The 19,052-nt window shown below is 38.9% G+C and overlaps 2 protein-coding genes across 7 annotated transcripts in view; both read left to right on the top strand.

The window, feature by feature from the left end:
- The window catches only part of PCBD2 (pterin-4 alpha-carbinolamine dehydratase 2), a 43,934-nt gene extending 41,713 nt beyond the window's left edge, over positions 1 to 2,221 (top strand). For 2 of the 3 annotated variants that reach the window (XM_054694379.1, XM_037509280.2), the window contains exons 3-4: positions 809 to 889; positions 2,060 to 2,221. In XM_054694379.1, the coding sequence (XP_054550354.1) occupies positions 809 to 889; positions 2,060 to 2,155 (177 nt within the window). In that variant the 3' untranslated portion in view covers positions 2,156 to 2,221. Of the gene's footprint in view, positions 1 to 190; positions 267 to 808; positions 890 to 2,059 lie in introns of those variants that run through there. The other variant, XM_037509279.2, reaches the window with a different exon arrangement.
- Positions 2,222 to 2,941: 720 nt separating this feature from the next.
- CATSPER3 (cation channel sperm associated 3) overlaps positions 2,942 to 19,052 on the top strand; it is a 32,846-nt gene continuing 16,735 nt past the window's right edge. The window contains exons 1-4 of one of the 4 annotated variants that reach the window (XM_037509276.2): positions 2,942 to 3,126; positions 4,372 to 4,406; positions 5,658 to 5,874; positions 9,423 to 9,576. In XM_037509276.2, the coding sequence (XP_037365173.1) occupies positions 5,867 to 5,874; positions 9,423 to 9,576 (162 nt within the window). In that variant the 5' untranslated portion in view covers positions 2,942 to 3,126; positions 4,372 to 4,406; positions 5,658 to 5,866. Of the gene's footprint in view, positions 3,127 to 3,947; positions 4,407 to 5,657; positions 5,875 to 7,799; positions 8,275 to 9,422; positions 9,577 to 19,052 lie in introns of those variants that run through there. The other 3 variants (XM_054694378.1, XM_037509275.2, XM_037509278.2) reach the window with 3 other exon arrangements.

The following is a 19,052-nucleotide window of genomic DNA, read 5'->3' as shown; positions in this document are numbered from 1 at the left end:
GTGCTGCAGGGGCTGTGGGCAGCTTCGCAGCCCAGCTCTCAACCGCTGCGCCACCAGGAGAGGCCCCCAAAAGAAGATTTTTTTTCCCCTTCTCAGGACAAATTTGCCTTCTGCTTAACAAAATTAGGCTTGTACTTTTCCAGTGGTATAAAACCACACTTATGCCTGTGCTGTGTCTGCAGTCCTCTACCTTGAATTGGAAACCTTTTTCCTGGAAATGGCAATGCTGGGCAATAGCAAGAAGACCCAGATCTAGCAAGCTATAGGTCAGTATAGCATGAAAGTAGTCGTTTATTTCCTCCGGTCCTGCCTGGCAGATGGGATGGGAAGTTGTTCATTTCTGCCTTGCATGCACTCAGAAGACATTTTTCTCTTGTGAGTGCTTCTTTTATGAGTGCTGCCTTAGTAAGCAACACAGTCACTAAAAACAGAAGGAACAGTGCTGCAAGAAAAAGTGGTTCCTGAGACTTGGGGCCAGGTAGTGATATCCAGGGCACTGGGTTGAAGGGAAATTATTCCTGTGCTATTTCGGAGAGTCTCGTCCTGAGGACAATTAAACAGTCCAGACAGGTCACTGGGTGAGACCAATTTCCTGGTTTGTTTATTTGAGCCTGTTTGTTTTTCACCATTGAGCACCAGGTCACAGTCTGGTGTTTCCCCAGTTCTGGGGGAGAGAAATCCCTTTCATATTTGATTTCTACTGGCTTCCCTAAGGACCCCAGCCCTATCTTTATCTGCTCAGATTGCTCTGTGTCTCCCTTAGGTCCAGGGCAGAGGGCAATGTCAGTAATCATTTCATTTCATGCAGGCATTTGGCTTTATGTCCCGAGTTGCCCTACAAGCAGAGAAGATGAATCATCACCCGGAATGGTTCAATGTGTACAACAAGGTAACTATAGCCTCATTTGGGGATCACCTTAATTATGGAGTTTAAGAAACTCCTTCCTTTCTTTTTTGTTATGCTGGGCAGCTAGTTATCATTGTGCTTAGAAAAGTATTCTCTTGCACCCTTTCTCCCGGAATTCCTGTGTATTGCAAGTCAGTAACAAATTTTCAGATCTGCTCAAGAGAACAGTGACTAATAAGCTCAGCATTTTTATGCTTGTTTCCTGTTGAAATGAGTATGAGAATTTTGGGCCAAATTTAGCTCCTGGATTAAACTTAAATATCAGCCATGCAGATAACATTTTAAACCCCCTTTAAGGCAAATTATTACAAGAATTGGTAGCAAATAAGATAGATATGGCCTTACCTCATTCAAGTATGGTTGCTCAAGAACTGTGCTTTAAGTGTTATTTTTTAAATTCTTTATCCTCTGCATTTCTTAAGACAAAGCAGACTGAAGAGACTTAAGTAGCTTTAAGGGGCTCAGTGAGAGCAATCATGTCTACCCAAAAGTGTCCTTGCCTTTAAGGTTGTGTTACTTGAAATGTCTTATCACCTCAGATTTCTGTGAGGTTTTATTTTCTCCTGGGAAGTCTTCTTTGAAAAAAGAAAATGGCACGATATGCTTATGATTTTTGGGGGGAATTAGTTAAATTTTTCACTCCTAATTGCCTCTCCTTGCCCATCATTTTCCTTTTCCTTTTTAACTGACTTGTCTGAAAACAACAGTTTTTCTTCTACCCAACCCCCACCCCACTTTCCTAATTTGGAAATGGATTTTTTTTTAAATTTAGTTGCTAAGACATTACATTTGATAGCTTGGTTTTCTCAGTGGCCTGAAAACAGTCGGTGTAATTAAAGTAATGGGATTGAAAATGGAACCTCAGTCTCTTTCTTTTTAAGAGATGAGATTGGATATTCTGGTAGCTGAATTGCCCTTCATATGAGTGAACCTTTTTTATCTCTGGGCAGCTGCTCTGACCTGCCTGAAGGCAGATTGTGTTCTGGAGATTACTGAGTTTGGGGAAAAGCCATGTTTATACATGGAAATGTAATGTTTCCTAAATCAACTCTCAAATATGAATATTGAATAATAGACTGATTTCTGAGCCACCAAAGGAGAATACCTTGAATTGCAGCTCAGAGTTTTGAAAACTGCTTCTGTCTTTTGTAGGTCCAGATAACTCTCACTTCACATGACTGTGGTGGACTGACTAAAAGAGATGTGAAACTGGCCAATTTTATTGAAAAGGCAGCTGCTTCTGTGTGATTTCTTCCAAAATGCATGTAAAATCTTCTACACATCTTAGCTGGAATGTATTTTGAAGGCAATTTACATCTACACATCATGTTGTTAATTTCCCCTTTATACCACATTTTATAAAATCAGTGCTTAAATACAAAGTGATTTAAACTTGAGTCCAAGGTATTTTTCATTATATGTAATCACATGCATAAGGTAAACCAATCCAGGTGATTATATTAACAATATTCTAAAAGAGGATAGCCATTCTTTTTTTGTTTGTTTTTTGTTTTTTTTAATTCAATAGTAGGATAGCCATTCTTAAGGACAGAAATAAGGATGGGAGACTATTCAAACATTATCTAACCAGAAATTGAGGTGATTATGGTGACTTTACAACTGTTTTATATGGGAGAATATTTTTTTTTTTTAACTTTTTTTTTTTTTTTAATAGAGGCATGTTTTTTATTTATTTATTTATTTTATTTATTTATTTGTTTGTTTGTTTATACATGCACTGGGTACAGTCAGAAGCGCGGGAGGGTGAGAGAACCCACCAGAGCCAGAGCGGGGAGCAGAGCAGACAGAAGGACCGAAGTACACTGCTGAGGGGAGCAGCGGGCGGCAGGAGAGGTCTGCGCGCCATGTGGGACCCTCCTCCGGTGGCCGGGGAGCAGCCGGGGATCGAACCGGCGCAGCAGATGTTGCGGGCAGCTTCGCAACCCAGCGCTCAACCGCTGCGCCACCGGGGAGGCCCTATGGGAGAATATTTTTAAGGTAGAAAAAGAATTATGAACTTTGCAGGTGAAGCGTTTTAACTGATGATAATAATTCTTATGAATTTAAAATTAATTTCAAATTGGATTTTAGTTGCTGTTATTATTAAGATCATTTACTTACAAAAGTCACAAAAATTGGGTGAGCTCTGTTGGTGTGTTTTATCCTTTTCAGATGGAGTTGAAGGAGAGGACATTGTCTTGCGTATTGCTTCTAGCCAGGTGGGGCAATATGAGGATTCACTGTTATGGTCACCAATGTGCCAGACCATCATTTGACTTAACTGAGTTGAGAAGGAACAAAGGGTTATTTTTTTCATCATTTGAATGTCAGCCTCCCTGAACTGAGGGTCTATAGCCACTAAGCTAGAGGCTTGGGTAATAGGCAGTTTTGAGCTCTACTCCTTGTGTCATTAATGGGTAAAATGCAATGTAAAACAGTCTTTTCTTTAAAAATTGCAATAATAGTGTTCTTTGAAGGAACTCAGGAAAGTACTTTATTAATGAGATTAGAGTATATATTAAAAGAATGTATACATTCAAAGAACATGTGTCAATCCCTTGAAGTATTGTGGTGGTAGGATTTAACAAGGCTCATCTTTGTAACACCTCACTTCAGAGGCCAAAAAAACCATTCTGTGTCACAGCAAGCAAACCTTCCCCTTTCCTCATCCCCTTGGCCCCCAACCTGAGAAGTATGGGAATATGACAAGGAGGCTGAATTCTGAGAAGCCATTTCTTCGCTGGTTTTGTTGGCTTTGGAGAAGCAACTGTGGTTGGTGTGCCCAGTGTGGGCAGCTGTGCAGGGAGAGATGAGAGGAAAGTGCTACCTGAGACTCTGTGTTTCGGGAGCTCCAGAGCCTGAATAGTACAACTCAGGCGTCTTAAAATTTTGTAGAGGAAAAGGCAAAGATATATGTTTCTTATAAGTTTGTCTTGTACTATATATTTGGGAACTTTTGTACATATTATTGCAAAAGAATTTTAGTTCATTATATTAATTTTTATAAGAATTTTAAATATGAAAAATTTAAAACATTTGTGATATATAGTACATTGAACCCTAATGTGCTAATCACCCAGATTTAACATTTACCAAGATTTTTGCTCCAGTCACTTCATATAATCCTGTTTCCATTTTCTTTGCCAAAATAATTAAAAGCCAGTCCCAGATAACATGTCCTTCTTCCCCTACATCATCCTTCATTAAACATCTCTAGAAAAAAAAAAAGAAAAAAAAAAGAAAAAAAAAATCTCTAGAAAATATGATTATTTTTGTGTACAAACCAGAGTGCCATTATCACACCTAGCAAAGTAAACCATGATTCTTTTATCACTTAATACCTGTGCAAAATCCAATTGCTCAGAGGTCAAGAATGTGTTTAGGACAGTAATTTGTTCTAATTGGGATCCAAGTGAATTTCTCCCATCACATCTGGTTGTTTTCTCTTTACTCTTTCAATCCAGAGCAAGCTGGCTGTCCCCCATTCCCTCCTTCCCAGGTAATGAATTTATTACAAAACTAGATAAGTGTCCTGTAGAATATTCTATTTTCTGGATTTGTTTGCTTACTTGTATCACTTAACTTACTCCACTATACCTGAATGGAAGTCTTTCCCCTATTTTAAATGTAAGTCTGTGAGGCTAAACCTACTGGCTGTGTTAACATATATCACATCTAGCACAATGGAGAAAGCAGGATCTGACTTGTAATTGCAATACCGAAGACCTGAGAAAGTAGCATCTATAAGGCTTAGACATAAGGACCATTGTAAGGGATATTGTATCTGCCGGAACTCACATGCTTTAGTATAATCAAAGATCCTGTGTCAGAAGTTTATGGAAATATTCATAGTGGTAAATTCCAACAATCTGAATCCTTAAATTTTTCCAAGTAACTGAAGTTTTAACTTATAAGAGACACTGTCAAAGTTGGAGTTCCCCAAGTTCCTGTCTGCTCCAAATCTATGTGTGAATACTGTGGTTCTTCTGATGTGAAGCTTCTGTTTCCCTTCCATTTTCTTTTTTTTTTTTAAAGATTTTTTTTTTTAATTTATTTATTTATACAAGCACTGGGTACAGTCAGAAATGCGGGAGGGTGAGAGAATTCACCACAGCCAGAGTGGGGAACAGAACAGGCAGACAGACAAAATACACTGCTGAGGGGAGCAGCGGGCACGGCAGGGGAGTTCCTGCGTGCCATATGGGACCCTCACCGGCGGCCGGGGATCGAACCGGCGCTGCAGAGGCTGAGGGCAGCTTCGCAGCCCAGCGCTCAACCGCTGCGTCACCAGGGGAGGTCCAACCTTCCGTTTTCTTTTTAAATGATCACTGGAGTAGAGAGGAGTTAAACAGACATGACCTATGACCCCTTCAGTGACTTTCACAGATAACAAACCAGGCCCAGGACATTTGTCAGTGTCTTTTAATAAAATGAAATTAATAAAAGTTGTGAACATAATAGTTAATTTCTGGTATTGACAGGATTTGGGAAATCTTTGGCTAAATAGAATAGGCATGATTCTTCATGTTTTTCCCCTAGATAAAAAGGTACAGCACGTGTATTAAGTATTTGGACACAGACCTGACTTTCATCAGTAGATTGAAGTTTTGGACTACTATACTAGTGTCAGTATGGAGTAGTCCATGTACTTTCTAATCCAACATTCAAAAATAGACTAGTTGAACTCTAACTTTCAGCAAGAGTTATATACAGTAGGATTTTGCTGTAATGTGTGCACTTTGTGTTTCAGTGCCAGGTACTTGGGACTAGTAAAGGAGTGACTCTTGACTAGAACGTGAGAGTCCCATGCTGCCATCCCTGCTGAGAGCAAGCTCTGCTTGCTGTGTGCAGCTAAGCTAGTGCTGTCCATGTTGAGCAGAGTGCCACTTGCTATTGAGAGAGCAGAAGAGGTGACCCTTTGACTTCTCATCCCAGGATGCTTGTCCTTTCCATTTATCTATGAGAAGGTAAGATTCCAATAGACCTGGGGTAAGTTTGTCACTTCTGATTTCCTGTTGCTTTCCACTTACCAACTGGAGTTCCATTCCCTGACTTAATGTCTTAAGAAACCACGTTCTGCTGGTGTTGGCTGTGCTGATATGAGACCAGCCAGCTCGTCTCTTCTGCTCACAGCTAGTGAGCTTTCCTTGCCCCCACCGCAAGCATCCTGAAAGAAATGTTTACATTATTTAAAAAAAAAAAAAAAATTTAAAAAGATTTATTTAAAAAAAAAATTTAAAAAAAAATTTAAAAAGATTTTATTTATGCATACAAGAACTGGGGTACAGGCCAGAGCTGTGGGGGGTGAGAGGATTCACCAAAAATAGTGGGGAACAGAACAGGCAGATTGACTGAAATACACTGCTGAGGGGAGCAGTGGGCAACTCAGGAGAGGTCTGCTGCGCTGTGTTGGTAGCTCCCTGGCCGGGGACCGAACTTGTACTGCAGTGGCTGTGGACAGCTTCACAGGCTGTGTTCCAACCTCTTGTGCCACCAGGGAGGCCCCAAAATCTCTACATTCTTAATCTCCATTTCTCCCCTCAAAAAACATCTTTTGGTACTTAAAGAGGGAAGGCATAGTGGTGTACCAATGGTTTCTGCAGATGGAATCCCCGCTAAACTCAACTACATGAGTGAATTTAAGGATCCCTGATGCTATTCATTTGTATATTCACGTAGCACACACTTAGCAAGGAGTTTCTAATCCCCGTAATGGGATGAGGCATGTAGATATCTTGGTGCAGGTAGAAGCATGCACAGTGTGTGCTGACTCTTGGAGTAGCTCTGAGCATATTGGGCAGGAGCCCAGAGGGTGCTGGGATATGTCACCAAAGGAGACAGTAGGCGGTATTGAAGCAACTGATCTCTGAGAAAAAGAATGTAGAGCAAGAAGATGAAGCTAACGTTTGAATCTTGGGGATAGTAATCCCAGTGATTATTAAAGTTTTGTTACTGATGATTTTAAATGTTCATTGAATAAATAAGATGTTATTTCTCACTTCAATATATTGGTTGTCTCTGAGATTATTTTCCTACCAGGAATCGTCACACATATTTGTTTTAGAATACCAGGTACTGTAAGTCCTCACTTAACATTGTCAACAGGTTCTTGGAAACTGTGACTTTATACTGATATATACAATAAAGCCAGGTCCTTGAATAATGTTGATTGTTTAATGTCGACTGGGATTTCTCTTTTTCTCAAATTTTTTTTTAGACTTTAAAAAATATATATATATATTTATTTATTTATTTAAGCACTGGATACAGTCAGAAGCTCGGGAGGGTGAGAGAATTCACCAGAGCCAGAGCGAGGAACAGAACAGAGTGATGAAATACACCGCTGAGGGGAGCAGTGGGCGCGGCAGGAGAGGTCTGCACGCCATGTGGGACCCTCGCCGGCGACTGGGGATCGAACCAGCACTGCTGTGGCTGCGGGCAGCCTTACAGCCCAGCGCTCAACCACTGCACCACCAGGGGAGACCCCATAAATGTTAAAATGATGCTGAATGAAATGACCTTATCTGAGGTTCTACTGTATAGCAAAGATGGTGGGGTGGTTGCCTCCTTTTCTGATGACCTAAGAACTAAAGTTTCCAGGACTGACTAAACATTTCATGCAGTGCAGAGCCACTCAGGTCCCTCTGTCATATATTAATCTCAAGCAATAAGCAGGGCAAAAAAAAAAAAAAGTCCCTATTGCTCATGTACTTAAAACATTTCTACCACACAGGCTCATAGTTTACACTCTCCTTAGGTGGTTTGCATGTGCAATTCCATGCCCCCAATTAGTCAGTGCTGGCATGGGTAACCTGTGCGCTCCGGTTTCTTTCATTCTTGCCCCAAGCTGCTCAAAATCTTTATCTTTTAGGTCTTTGCAGTATGTGCCCTGGATGTTTTCTTTTGTTCTTAGAACCCCAGAGAACTTTGCTTTTGCCTCTTAGATGACCCTTATTTTAATCACATTAAGAGTCTTTGTCAGATGGAGGCACTTCTTGGAGAAGGAAGAGCTTTTGCCTGCTTTATCTCTGGTGTCTCCAAGCTTTGGCCTGGAGTTTCTCAATTGCTGGGTACTCATAATGATTTTGCTGAACTGATGGGCTCCTTGGGAATCAGTCCCCTTGGGAAGAGACTGTCTGTGGGTAGATCAGCTTGGGAGCATACTCTTCAGGGGCCTCACAGGGTAATGTACTGGAATACCAAAGTGTGACCTCATAAAGCAAGGATTCCCTTTGTGGACCCTTTGCTAGTGGAATCTAGATGCTGAGGAAATTCCTACGCAGAGATTGTCTGTTGGATGATAAATGCAAGGAATAAAAATTGAAAATTTACAAAATGTCTGAAGACTTTCATCTCGATGATGACTCGTAAGTCATTTTCATTCCACTGTTAGATAATGGATCAGAAACATTCTGTGGGAGAAGTGCACAATTTCAGTAAATATTCTCTATTTCTGGTTGCTTGTTAAGAAATGTGCAAATGCCGAGTGCCAGTGTTCTCTTAGCCTCTTCCTGTAGGCACTAGTCCACTTCCCAAATTGAGGTTCATGTCCTTAATAATCTGCTCTCTTTGACTGAAGAGATTTGTGAAGGCTTTGCCAAATATTTTCCTTAATCAATCCTTTTTCTCAGACAAATTGTTTCAAAGTTCTCACTACTGTAAATGTTGGGATAAACAGGTGGCCAAAGTCACTGTTTACCTTTCAGATTGTATTTTCTTGGGGTAGATGCCTTGAGTCAGACAATATGAACAATTCTGATGCTTTTCAGAAAATTTGGTGAATTTGTATTCCTCTGGTAGTTTATGAAAAGTGCCCCATCACAATACACACTTCCCAGCATTAAGTATTACCATGTTTAAGTCTTTGCTAATTTTATAAGTAAAAATTATGGCTTTTCTTAATTTGTATCTCCATGGTTAGTACTGCCACTGAACATTTGTGGGGGAAATTAATGTCTTAAAGTATTCAGTTTCTTATCATTGATTTCTAAGTATGTGGGTAATTATTTGATTATTATCAATTTTCTCCACTAGCTTTGCTCATACTATATTCCCAGCACCTACTATATTGCCTGGTATGTAGTAGTCACTCAATATAAATTTCTTAAATAAATGAAGATGATGCTTTGTTTTGCTTGAGGGGTAACCATTCTTTTTCCGAGGTCTAGAGAGAAGTACTCAGTAACTGAGTGGGGACAGACAGTGATCATCATATATATTTTAATGATCCAGTCAGCTTTTAATTGAAATTTTAAAGTGTATGTACCACTATTTTATTTATTTACATTTTTAAAGGCACAGGTTTATTAGGAAAAGGAGAAAGATAGAGTCACCTGCATAGTCACGGGGGAGCTGCTGCTGCTGCTTTGCAAAGGGAAAAGGTTTATAAAAAGAAACACCTGCGTAGTTACAGGTGGGCAGGAGAGCTGCCTTAGTTGCTCTTTTAAAAGTATACACTGTTTGGAGATCTAGTTCTGTTATAAGATAATCAGATGTCTTACCAACTTTTTGACAGGATGAATGTAATTCGCAGTCAGGAATTTGTGAAGAAACTCATTGTGAGTCATCTCTTTAAGATAATTATGATTAGCACCATCTCATTGAATGCCTTTTTTGTGGTCTTGAACACTGATTTTCGAACAAGTTATGCGTTTTTCAACTTTTTTGAGGTAAGTAGACAAAATGGATCTATTTTCTTGTGTATCATCTATTTTATGTCTGAAGATGTGTGATTTTTTAAGATATTTAAGATAATTTTCTGTGGAAAAATTCCAGTGACTTTAAAAATATACTCTAAAATCTGGGAAGATGGTGGCAGCAGTAGCAGCAGTGACATGGTTTTTAAATCTCTGTGAGAAACAGAAAGAAAAAAGAATGAACAAAAATAAGTAGAGACCTCTGGGACACCATTAAAATATAAAAACACACATGGAATGGTTGCTTCGTAAAGAGAGTAGACAAAGGGTGTGGCAATTTGTGAAGAAATAAAGTCTAAAAACTTCCCAAATTTGATGAAAAACAAATCTGTATGTCCAAGAAGATTGATAAGGATAAACTCAAGAGATCCACCTAGACACATCAAATCAAACTGTTGAAAGGTAAAGACAAAGAGAATTTGGGGGCACTAATCAAGAAGTGATTTGTGACACATAAGAAATCCTTAATAAAATTAATAGCTGATTTCTCACCAGAAATCATGGTAGTTATAAGGCAGTGGGATATTTTCTTCTAAGTACTGGAAGAAAAAGGCTGTCAACCAAGAGTTCTACATCCAGAAATCTGTCCTTCAAAAATGATAGAGAGGAGTGACATAAGTAAAAATCGCAGAGTAGGTAACTCCAAGGGTCCATTATGTACAGAAACACAAAACTGGGAAAAAGTTAAAGGTTTACTGCAACTGACTGAACTCTGAATCAGGAAAGAAGTAACTTTTAAAAGGTAGGAGGGGCCTCCCTAGTGGTGCAGGGAGTTGAGCGCAGCGCTGTGAAGCTGTCCATAGCCTCTGCAGCGCGGGTTTGATCACGGCTGGCCACAGAGCTACCCACATGGTGTGGCAGACCTCTCCTGTCTTGCCTGCTGCTCCCCTCAGCAGTGTGTTTCATCAGTCTGCCTGTTCTGTTCTCCGCTCTGTCTCTGGTGAATCCTCTCACCCTCCCGCACATCTGGCCTGTACCCCAGTCCTTATATGCATAAATAAATAAATCTTTTTAAAAAATTAAAAAAAGAAAAGGAAAACTTTGTAACAATTTTACTTGCCTTTGACTCACCCCTTCCCCAGCCCAGACTGATGATGAGCTTAAAGATGGCAGCCCATGTCCCCAGTGTGGGTTCCTGATCCCTGGGTACAGAAACAGCACATCAGAACTTCTTAAGGAATTGTCTTTTTTTTTTTTTTTAAAGATTTATTTATTTTTATACAAGAACCGGGGCATAGGCCAGATGTGCGGGAGGGTGAGAGGATTCACTGGAGACAGAGCAGGGAACAGAACAGGCAGACTGATGAAATACACTGCTGAGGGGAGCAGCAGGCGAGACAGGAGAGGTCTGCTTCGCCATGTGGGATTCTTGCCGGCCGGCTGGGATTGAACCCACACTGCAGAGGCTGTGGATAGCTTCACAGTGCTGCGCTCAACCGCCTGCGACACCAGGGAGGCCCTTAAGGACTTGTCTTTGTTTTAATTATTATGAGGTCTGCTGGAGGGACTCATGCAAGTCTCTTGCTTTTCTTTTGCCTAGAGTAGAACTTTTACAGTGTAGAAAAGTGACTATGTAGAGGGCACCTGGGCAAAAATCACCTGAGCAAAAATAAAAAACAGTTGAGGCAGGAAATGGACATGCTAAAAGCCTGTGAGGGAAATCCAGGGACAGAGGTTCTTTGGAAAATTAGGGCATTGAAAGTGGGAGTAAAACTCCCATTTTATGGAAGAAATTAGAAAGCTGGGGTGGACACATGATTAGCAACGACCTGAAAAAATCCCAGGGTTACAAATGATGAGCAGAGCATTGAAGGATTATCCTAGCACAGAGCCTATCTGTCTCCATCTCTCTCTAAGGTTGTAAAGGAAAAATATTGTTATAAATTTAAGAAGTTAATTGTAATCATGTGGGTAATGACCAAGAAAATAAACCAAAAAATACAGAAAAAGAAATGAGAAAGGAATAAAAATAATACACTGTAAGAAAATCAACATGAGAATTTCACACAAAATTTAAGACATAAAATAAAGTAAAAATAGAGGAATTGAGGACCAAAAAAATGACATGCATAAAACAAAGAACAAAATGGCAAAAATATATTCTTCCTTAATAAGTAAATGAATTTAAATTTCAAATTAAAAGACAGTGGATTATAAAAATAATACAAATACATGCTGTCTATAAGAGACTTTAAGTTCAAAGATAAAAATTGATATAAAATGAAAGATTAAAAAGATGATCCATGCAAATAGAAACCAAAAGGTAGCAGGAGTTGTATTCTAATTCAGACAAAATAGACATTAAAACAGAAACTGTTAGAGGAGACAAAGACATTTTTACATTGACCAAGGGTCAGCACATGAAGATATATTAGTTTTTCTGAAGTACATATGGAGCATTCTCCAGGATAGACCATACATTAGGCCACAAAGCAAGTATCAATAAGTAAAAATTATTGGAATCATACAAAATATCTTCTTTGCCAATAGTGGAATGAAACTAGAAATAAGTAATAGGAAAACTGGAAAAATTTCTCAAAAATTTCAAATTTGTGGAAATACAACAACATAAACAACCAATAGTTCAAAAAAGAAATCACTGGAATATAGAATATACCAATGAATTATATATATATATATATATATGTATGTCTGTAGTTAAATATGCAGTGTAATTAAACTTATAAAATGCAGCAGAACACTGCTGCTCCGCTCAAAGGGAAATATATATCTGTGAGTGCCTACATGCAAAAACAAGAAAGATCTGAAAAAAAGAATTTAACTCTGTGCCTTAAGAAACTGTAAAAAGAAGAACAAAACTAAACCCAATGCTAGCTGAAGCATGGAAATAAAATATTAGAGTGATATAAACAAAATAGAGAGTATAGGAACAATAGAGAAAAATCAACAAAGTCAAAATCTTGTTCAGTGATAAGATCAGCAAAATTAACAAACCTTTGCTAACTTGATGAAGAAAAAGAAAAGACTCAAATCGCTGATAACAAATAAAAGTTGGGATGTTACTGTTAGGGTTATATGGAATACTCTCATATAAACAATCGTAAACCAACAAATTAGCTGACCTAGATGAAATGGATAAAACCCTGGAAACATACCAACCATCAAACCAATTCAACAAGAAATGGCAAATAGACCTATAACAAGGAAAGGGATTGAATCACTAATCAAAATCCTACCAATAAAGAAGTACCCAGGGTGACATGGTTTTACTATTTAATACTACCTTGCATTTAAAGAATGAATATCAATCTTTTTCATACTCTTCCAGAAGATAGGAGGAATACTTTTGAACTCATTCCATGAAACCAGTATTACTCCAACACCAAAACTAGACAAAGGCATAGCCAGAAAAGAAAGCTACATGTGTGTTATGCATAAAAATGTAGAAACCTCATTTACATACTAAAAAACTGAATCCAAGAGCTTACTTAAAAGGATTATAAACCATGACCAACAGATATATCCTAGAAATCAAAGATGGTTGAATAATAGAATACCAATTAATGTTAACACACCAGTAGAGGGCCTCCCCGGTGGCGCAGCGGTTGAGCGCTGGGTTGCGAAGCTGCCCACAGCCTCCGTGGCGCCGGTTCGATCCCCGGCTGCTCCTCGGCCCCGGAGGAGGATCCCACATGGTGCGCAGACCTCTCCTGCCCCCCGCTGCTCCCCTCAGCAGTGTGCTTCGGTCCTTCTGCCTGTTCTGCTCCCCGCTCTGGCTCTGGTGAATTCTCTCACCCTCCCGCGCTTCTGACTGTACCCAGTGCATGTATAAACAAAACAAACAAACAAATATAATAAATAAATAAATAAATAAACATGCCTCTATAAAAAAAAAAAAAACACACCAGTAGAAAGAAGGGAAAAACCCACATGATTATCTCACTTGGTGCCAAGGAATCCCACACTTGACAAAATCCAACTACATTTCATGATAATAAAATATATTTATGGGAAACTCACAGCTAATATCATACTCAGTGGTGTGATATTACAAGTAATATATCAATGGTGAAATACTGAAAGTCCACTAATATCGGTAGCAAGACAAAATGAATGCGTTCTCCTTTATTCAACATTGTACTGGAAATTCTAGTCAGAGCAATTTGGTAAGAAAAAGAAATAAAAGATATCCAAATTGAAAAGGAAGAAGTGAGATTGCTTTGATTTATAGGTGTGACTTGAGCAAATATTTAGAAAATCGTAAAGATTGCACACATGCACCACACACAATTAGAGCTACTAAATGGATGCAGCAAAGTTACAGGATACAAAACCAACAGTAAAAATTAGTTTTATTTCTGTACCTAACAATGAGCAGTCTGAAATAGAAATTAAGAAAATTCAATTTATAGCAGCATCCAAAATAAGATATAGGTTCAGAAATAAACTTAGCCAAGGAAATGAGAGATGTAAATACTGAAAACATAAAATATTGGTGAAAAAAATTAAATGAGACTTAAGTAAATGGAAAGACATCTTGTGTTCATGGATAGAAAGACTCGTTAAGAAAACTATCCAACATGATCTACAAATTTAGTATAATCTCTTGCAATTTGAACAGCATTTAAACAGTAGATGGAAAAGCAGATGTTAAAATTCATACGGATTTGCAAGCGACCCTGAATAGCCAAAACAGTACTGAAAATGAATTAGAGTTGAAGGATTTGAATTTTCTTACTTTATAACTTATTACACAGATACAATAATCCAAACAGTGTGATACTGACATAAAGATAGACCTGTGGGGGGAGGAGAAGTAAAATTAGAATTGAGACTCTAGAAATAAATTTTAATATCTATGGCTAATTGATTTTCAATAAGGGTGTCAAGAACATTCAGTGGGGTAGGCCTCTCTGGTGTGCAGAGGTTGTTTCTTGGTGCTGTCAAGCTATTGCCAGCCACTGCAGCATGAGTTCGATCCAGGCCAGGGAGCTACCCACATGGTGCAGCAGACCTCTCCTGTCTTGCCCTCTGCTCCCCCCAGCAATGTATTTCAGTATATGCGCCTGTTCTGCTCCCCCCATTCTGTCTCTGGTGAATACTCTTACCTGCTGGCCCATACCCCATTTCTTCTATACATAAATAAATACAATCTTAAAAAAAAAAAAAAGAACATTAACTGGGGGAGAGAATAATCTCAACAAATGGTGGTGGGACAACTTGATCACCACATGCAGAAGAGTTAAGTTTCACTCCTGCCTCACACCATATGTAAAAATTTACTCATAATGGGTCAACATCCTAACTATAAAGTCTGGAGTTCTTAGAAGAAAACATAGGGTAAATCTTCATGACTTTAAATGTGACAGCGATTTATAGATATGATACCAGAAGCACAGGCAACGAGAATAAATTGGACTTCATCAAAATTAAATATATTTATGAACCTAATGACACTATAAAAAGCGAAAGAAAAAAAAAATCCCAGAATGGAAGAAACCATTTGCAAATCATATATCTGTTAAGGGATAAATATCCAGAATATATAAAGAATTTTCACAATTCAGTAGCAACAACAACTAAATTACACAACCCAGTTCAAGAATAAGGACCTCCAGTAAGGGACTAGAATAGACATTTCTCCAAAGGATATTCAAGTTGCACCTAAAAAGATGGTCAATATCCCCAGTCATTAGAAGGGGAAATGCAATCAAAACTATAATGAGATGCAACTTCACATTCATTAGAACAGCTATTATTAAAAGAAAAAAAATAAGGTATAAAGCAAACATTGGTGAGGATATAGAGAAATTAGAACCCTGAACATTGCTGGTGGGAGTGTAAAATCATACAGCCAATATATAAAACCATTTGGCAGTTCTTCAAAAAGTTAAACATAGAATTACCAGAGATAGCAATTGTCAGGTGAAAACAGAACTCAAAAAGATAGTTGAACACCAGTGTTCATAGAAGCATTATTCATAACAGTCAAAAGAAGAAAGCATCCAAATCCATCAAATAAATGGACTATTTCTCAGCCTTATAAATGGGTGAAATTCTGACACGTGCTGCAATGTGGATGAACCTTGAAAGCACGCTATGTGCACTAAACCAGAAAACCAGACACAATAATGAAATATTGTATGGTTCCACTTAGAGGAAATACCTAGAATAGGCAAATGCATAATAGAAAAGTGTTACAGAATTCACTATAACAAAGCTGGGATGGGGAAGTAGAGAATGGAAGGAATTGTGCATTATTTTAGGGATAGTAAAATAGTTGTGGAAAATTATAGTGGTGAAGGTTGCACAGTATTGTTAACACATTTAGTTCTACTTAATTGTATACCTAAAATGGCTAAAAATGGTCAATTTAATGATGATATGTATTATTTTACCACAATAGATAAACAAAAGTGATGTTCTCAAAACTAGCCCTTTCCAATGAATTTTACACTTTAAAATGATGAATTTGTGGTATGTGGATTATGAGCTGACTTGATGGAAAAGAGTGGAGAATAAAATCAAAGTGAAAGAAATCGTAGGGTAGAAGGGAAAAAGAAGGAAAGAGTAAAGGTAAGAGCAGAAATGAATGAAATAGGAAACAGACTCAAAGAAAGTATCAACAGAACCATAAGTTAGATCTGAAAATAGAAATATAACTTCATGAGACAAGGTAAATGGAATCCCTGAATCATGCTAGGAATTAAAAGGCAAAATTTCAGATACAGTAGGTGCCATAAATGTAATAATTTCATGTCAATAACTTAAAAATCTAGCTGAAATAAGATGATTTTCTAGAAAAAAAATTCAGTAAAATTTGAAATAATCTTTATATGTCCACATATGTCCTTTAATGACTATAAAACACTGCATTAGTAGTTTAAAATGCCCATCCCTCAAGCAAACAAAGTAACCTGGTAGAGATGGTTTTACATTCATGGGAGCTCCAATTTCTAGCATAAAATGCTTTCAGTGATTAATTCACCAGTGTATCTGCCCTGCCCACAAACTCTTCATCTTGTGAAGCTAGCGTAACCTCATGCCCCAACTAGAGAAGGACAGGATAAAAAAGCTCATGGTGTGATGAACTTGAACACAAAAATCCCAAACAGAATATTAGGAAAGCAAGTTAAAAAATGTACAAAAGAGATAAGATATCATTGCCATAATGGGTGTTTCCATCAGTGCAGAAAGACTTAACACATTTTATTAGCTTAAAATATGAAAGAATTACTAACCCCCCGGTGGCACAGGGGGTTAAGCGCTGCACTGTGGAGCTGTCCGCAGACTCTGCAGCGGCAGTTTGATCCCAGCTGGCCGGTGAGGGTCCCACATGGCAAGGCAGACCTCTCCTGTCTCGCCCGCTGCTCCCCTCAGCAGTGCATTTTGTCAGTCTGCCTGTTCTGTTCCCCGCTCTGTCTCTGGTGAATTCTCTCACCCTCCCGCACATCTGGTCTGTACCCCGGTTCTTGTATAAATAAATCTTTAAAAAAAAAAGAAAGAAAAAAATTCCTAAGATTATTAAAGATTTATTTTATTTATTTATACAAGCACTGGATATAGTCAGAAGTGCAGGAGGGTGAGAGAATTCACTAGAGCCAGAGCAGAGAGCAGAACAGGCAGACTGACGAAGTACACAGCTGAGGGGAGCAATGGGCAGCAGAAGAGGTCTGTGCGCCATGTGGGACCCTTGCCCGGCATCCGGGGATTGAACTGGCGCTGCAGAGGCTGCGGGCAGCTTCGCAACCCAGTGCTCAACCGCTGCACCACTGGGGAGGCCCCTAAGATTATTTAAAGATGCAGGAAAAAAGCTTATTGTGAATGTCCTCTATGATAAAAACTTAGCAAACTATGAATATATATAAAGGATTTATTTTTAACCTCATTAAGTGTATCTATGAAAAAACTATATTAAAATTCATATCCAGTTGTAAAACTTAGCATAATCCCTTTAAAGTAGTATTCCAGTTAAGATTTATAATTGAAAGGTGAGCAGAGACCATGTGGGAGCAAGCCCTTTGGCCTATATACAACATCAGAAACTGTGTGAACTTAGTGTGGCTGCACTGACCTCACCCGATCCTGTGCATGAAGCCAGGCAGGTAGAGGGAGGACCCAGCAACCCCATGGTGAGCAGTGACCACCTGGGAAAGTGCCATTTAGCCCACACACAGTATTAGAGTCTGTGTAAATCCCTGCCTGCCTGTGCTGGCCCCACCTGGCCCTGTGAGTTAAGCCAGGCAGGTAGAGGGAGGGCCCAGTGCCCACAGGGTCAGCAGCAACCACATGGGCAAATGCCCTTCGCCCACACATAGCAATAGTGTGCATGAACCCCATTGCAGCTGTGCCAACCGCACCTGGCCTTGTGTGCAAAGACACGAAAGTAGGGGGAGACCAGCAGCACACAGAGACTCAGCAACCTCCAGTGCCAGCACCCAACAGCCCTAACACCCATCAGCCCATCCACAGCATCATAGTCCTTGTGAAGCCTGGCATCATGGTGCCAGATCAGGCCTGGCCACCAGTCCCTGATGTCCCAGTAGCAGCACCCTGAAATGCCTGCCAGCACCAGTGGTTGCAGTGGCACTGTGCATATAACAAATACAAAAGCAAACATCAGGGAGAAAAAAAATTCAAATAGCCAAGCAAGCAACACACCATGAAATGAAAGTATGCAGAACCCAACAACCCTGACATGGAAGAATTTCTCTGCCTCATAGAAAAGGATTCCGATTCACCATAATTTTAAAATTTAAAGAACAAGAAAAGGAAAAGAGTGATATGAGAAATACAATCATTGAACTGAAGAATGAAAACAAGTCTTTAAAAAGAAAATAAAGGCAATGGAAAGCTAAAGAATTCTGGGAAAAGCAGCAAAAACAGAATTGATGAAGTAGAAGAACGAATTAGTACTCTTGAAGATACAAATATAAAAAGAACCAGTGACGGAAAGAGATGGACAAAGGAAAAAGAACGAAGAAATGCTTTGAGAAATATTCAATACCATGAGGAAAGGATATATGAGTCATAGGAATCCCAGAAGGTGAAGAGAGAGACAAATCAACTGATAACCTATTCCAGGAAATAATGGAAGAGACCTTCCCAAACATGAAGAAGGAAACGAAAATAGGCATACAGGAAGCTAGAATGTCAAATTACCCTGACATTCAAAGGTGCCTATCCTACAAAAACTCTTCCAAAAAATTGAGAAAAAAGGAATACTACCAAGCATATTTTATGAAGCCAATATTACACTAATACCAAAACCAAGCAAAGACAACACACAAAAAGTAAACTACAGACCAATATCCCAAACAAACACAGATGCAAAAATCCTAACAAACTGAATCCAACAATGCATCAAAAGTATATACCTCATGACCAAGTAGAACTGATACCAGGGACACAAGAGTGGTTCAGCATCTGAAAATCACTTAATGTAATTCACCACGTCAACAAAAAGAAAAATAAAAACCACACGATCC

Source organism: Talpa occidentalis, unplaced genomic scaffold (assembly GCF_014898055.3).
Source record: "Talpa occidentalis isolate TD23 unplaced genomic scaffold, MPIMG_talOcc4v2.1 talOcc4.13, whole genome shotgun sequence".
Taxonomy (NCBI): Eukaryota; Metazoa; Chordata; class Mammalia; order Eulipotyphla; family Talpidae; genus Talpa; species Talpa occidentalis.
This window is presented reverse-complemented; position numbering and strand designations above follow the sequence as displayed.